The sequence below is a fragment of the Oryzias latipes genome, chromosome 1 (assembly GCF_053564925.1).
Source record: "Oryzias latipes strain Hd-rR chromosome 1, Olatipes_Hd-rR_3.1".
NCBI classification, from domain to species: Eukaryota; Metazoa; Chordata; class Actinopteri; order Beloniformes; family Adrianichthyidae; genus Oryzias; species Oryzias latipes.
This window is the reverse complement of record NC_136237.1, coordinates 30,222,501-30,224,899: the sequence shown is the minus strand read 5'-3', so window position 1 is coordinate 30,224,899 and position 2,399 is coordinate 30,222,501. Positions and strand designations below refer to the sequence as shown.

The window sequence follows — 2,399 nt, the reverse complement described above, 5'->3', positions numbered from 1 at the left end:
GTTGTGTGTTTTTTCGTACGAGGAAGTATGTTTAGAGCATATGAGAGCTGTGAGACACTGGTGAGATGTGCTGCAGGTGTGGCAGTCGAGTTCCAGGTGGAGGTGGGGCAACCCAGGGATCAGCTTTGAGCTCCTTTTTGTTTGCTGTGCTGATGGACAGACTGACAGATGAAGTTAAACTGGAATCTCCCTGGATGATGCTTAAAGACGACACTGTGGACAAACATCTGGAGAGGTGGAGGTTTTCCTTTGGAAAGGTGAGGAGAAATGAAGGTCAGTCAAGCAAAACAGAGTATTTGTCTGTAAATTAAAAAGGACTCAAATGAATCAGTGAAGTTAAAAGGAACAGAGGTGAAGAAGGTAAAGGACTTTGAGTGTTAAAAGGAGGGACACTGATTATGTTGATAAAAGGATGCAGAGGTTGGAGCTGCAAGTAATGAGACCTGGAGAAAGATTGAAGAAGTTGTCCATGGATGTAGTAAAGGAGTACATGGATGTGTTTGGTGTGAATGAGAAAGACTGGATCATGGGAGAGGCTCGGATGGAGGTGGGTGAATGAATTACCCAAAGACAAAGGAGAATAAATGACAATGCTCCACAATTCAAATAAATGTATAGCACAAGGATCTGCCTTTGTCAACGTATATGCTCCTAATATTATATTATGTTTACTTTTATCGACCCGAAAGTCTTGTGGACCAGAAAAGGGGTGAAATACTGCCCCCAGTGGTGGTTTGTGGGCATTGTCGTTCTGTCCGTCTGCCTCTTCTTGTCGCTCGGCCAGAGGGAGAGAGGGGGGCAGGAGTGAGAATGGCGGCCGTGCAGTGCTCCAAATGCACGGCAGAAAGGAAAGGGTTTCGGCGGGAACTGGATTCTTGGCGACACAGACTGATACACTGCGTCGGTATGAGCCAAAAGATTTATTCATTTTGAGCCAAAAAATAATGGACTTCAAAGACGTAACCCGACAGGGAAAGAATTGCTCCCGCGAGCTATGTTGTAGCGCTACTTGATGCTAGCTAGCTCTCAGTTCGTTGGTAACCCTGAGCTCCATAGGAGGTGAACAGTAGCGGCTAACGTACATAACTGCACCTCTGCGTTTAGTCTTTGTCCCCGAAGCCAGTCAGACAGGTATTTAGCTTTACTAACGGGTTGTTGTTGTTATTTGTAAACGCTTTAATAAATCCCAGTATTACATTTATACTTGTACATCACCAAGGCATATTTGTTTTTCATTTCTTTTCGTGAGCTGAAAATGTTTACACACATGATTAATTTTTTTTTTGGCTAGGCTAAATGTTGCTAAGCTAGGGCTATTGTTATTTCTAGGGGACATTTTTGTTTACACTTTAAACAAACTAGTGTAATTTGGTGTTGAGAAAATCATTTATTTCAGGGGTTTGTAATGTGTCGCCTCCATTTTTTTTCTGACAACGTTGTGGACAGTTTACCGAGGAAGCCGGCATAGACAGACAGCAGACAATTTCTACTGGTAATTTCCTTTGGAAGTTGTGGTGTTTATAGTCCGTGCAAACAAAACAACAAAAATGTAAATGCATGTAAGAAAATATGACTATATATTAGTTGATGTGGTATTGTTTGGGTGAGGAAAAAACTAACCTAACGAGGACTTAGCTGTACTTCAACTTTACTGAAAACTGCAACAATTCAGTGTCAGAGACTAGGTTGTTGGCCATGTTTTACGTGAGTGAAAGGAAAAACTGAAGAGAACAGGCAGTACCCAAATGTCAAGAATGTCCAATTCACACCAATATTGATTGCTCGTTTTGTTTTGCAGGCTTTGAAACAATTCTGGAGGGAATTTATGGCCCGATGCTTCTGAAAGATCTCAGTTTATTTGTTGGTAAGTTATTGATTTTGCAAACATAAATAAAACATTACATTTGATGAATTAGCCATTGGATGTTTCTGCTAATCCAATCAGCACCTGCCATTCACAATAATTAATGGGTCCCAAAAGGCAAAAAACAGTATTAAACAATTAAAAATGTTGAGTTTTATGGTGGTGGTGGCTATGTTGATGCATTGTCTTTTAGTTTTGCTTTGCTGTGAAGAAAGGAGAATGATTTTCTGGGTGATGGAAGGAAATTGAGCTGAAATAATGATTTTTCTGAGGCAGCAATATTTTTTTTCTCTGCTTTTATGCCAAGTCTATTGTTCTTTGACGTTGTTGACACTTTGTATAATGAAATCCGTTAAGAACCCGCCCCCATCTGAAATTGACCTTCATTTGATGTTCCTTTGGCCTTGCACATAGCTAAATTGTGCCACTAGCATTTTGGGGTTTTTATAAAAGCATGTCTTCATTAGTTATTTGTAAAAAAAAAAAAAATCATTTTGCAAAGCAAAAAGTGTTATCTATTTTTTTCTTTCTTAAA

At 39.8% G+C, this 2,399-nt stretch overlaps 1 protein-coding gene across 6 annotated transcripts in view; it reads left to right on the top strand.

The window, feature by feature from the left end:
* The first annotated feature begins 746 nt into the window (after window positions 1-746).
* Window positions 747-2,399, top strand: part of LOC144981207 (ligand-dependent nuclear receptor corepressor-like protein) — an 18,510-nt gene continuing 16,857 nt past the window's right edge. For 4 of the 6 annotated variants that reach the window (XR_013658217.1, XR_013658215.1, XM_078953286.1 and 1 more), the window contains exons 1-2: window positions 747-904; window positions 1,799-1,864. Coding sequence is in view for 4 of the 6 variants with exons in the window: in XM_078953286.1 (XP_078809412.1) it covers window positions 811-904; window positions 1,799-1,864 (160 nt within the window). In the remaining 2 variants the exon portion in view is untranslated. Of the gene's footprint in view, window positions 905-995; window positions 1,132-1,798; window positions 1,865-2,399 lie in introns of those variants that run through there. The other 2 variants (XM_078953299.1, XM_023956663.2) reach the window with 2 other exon arrangements.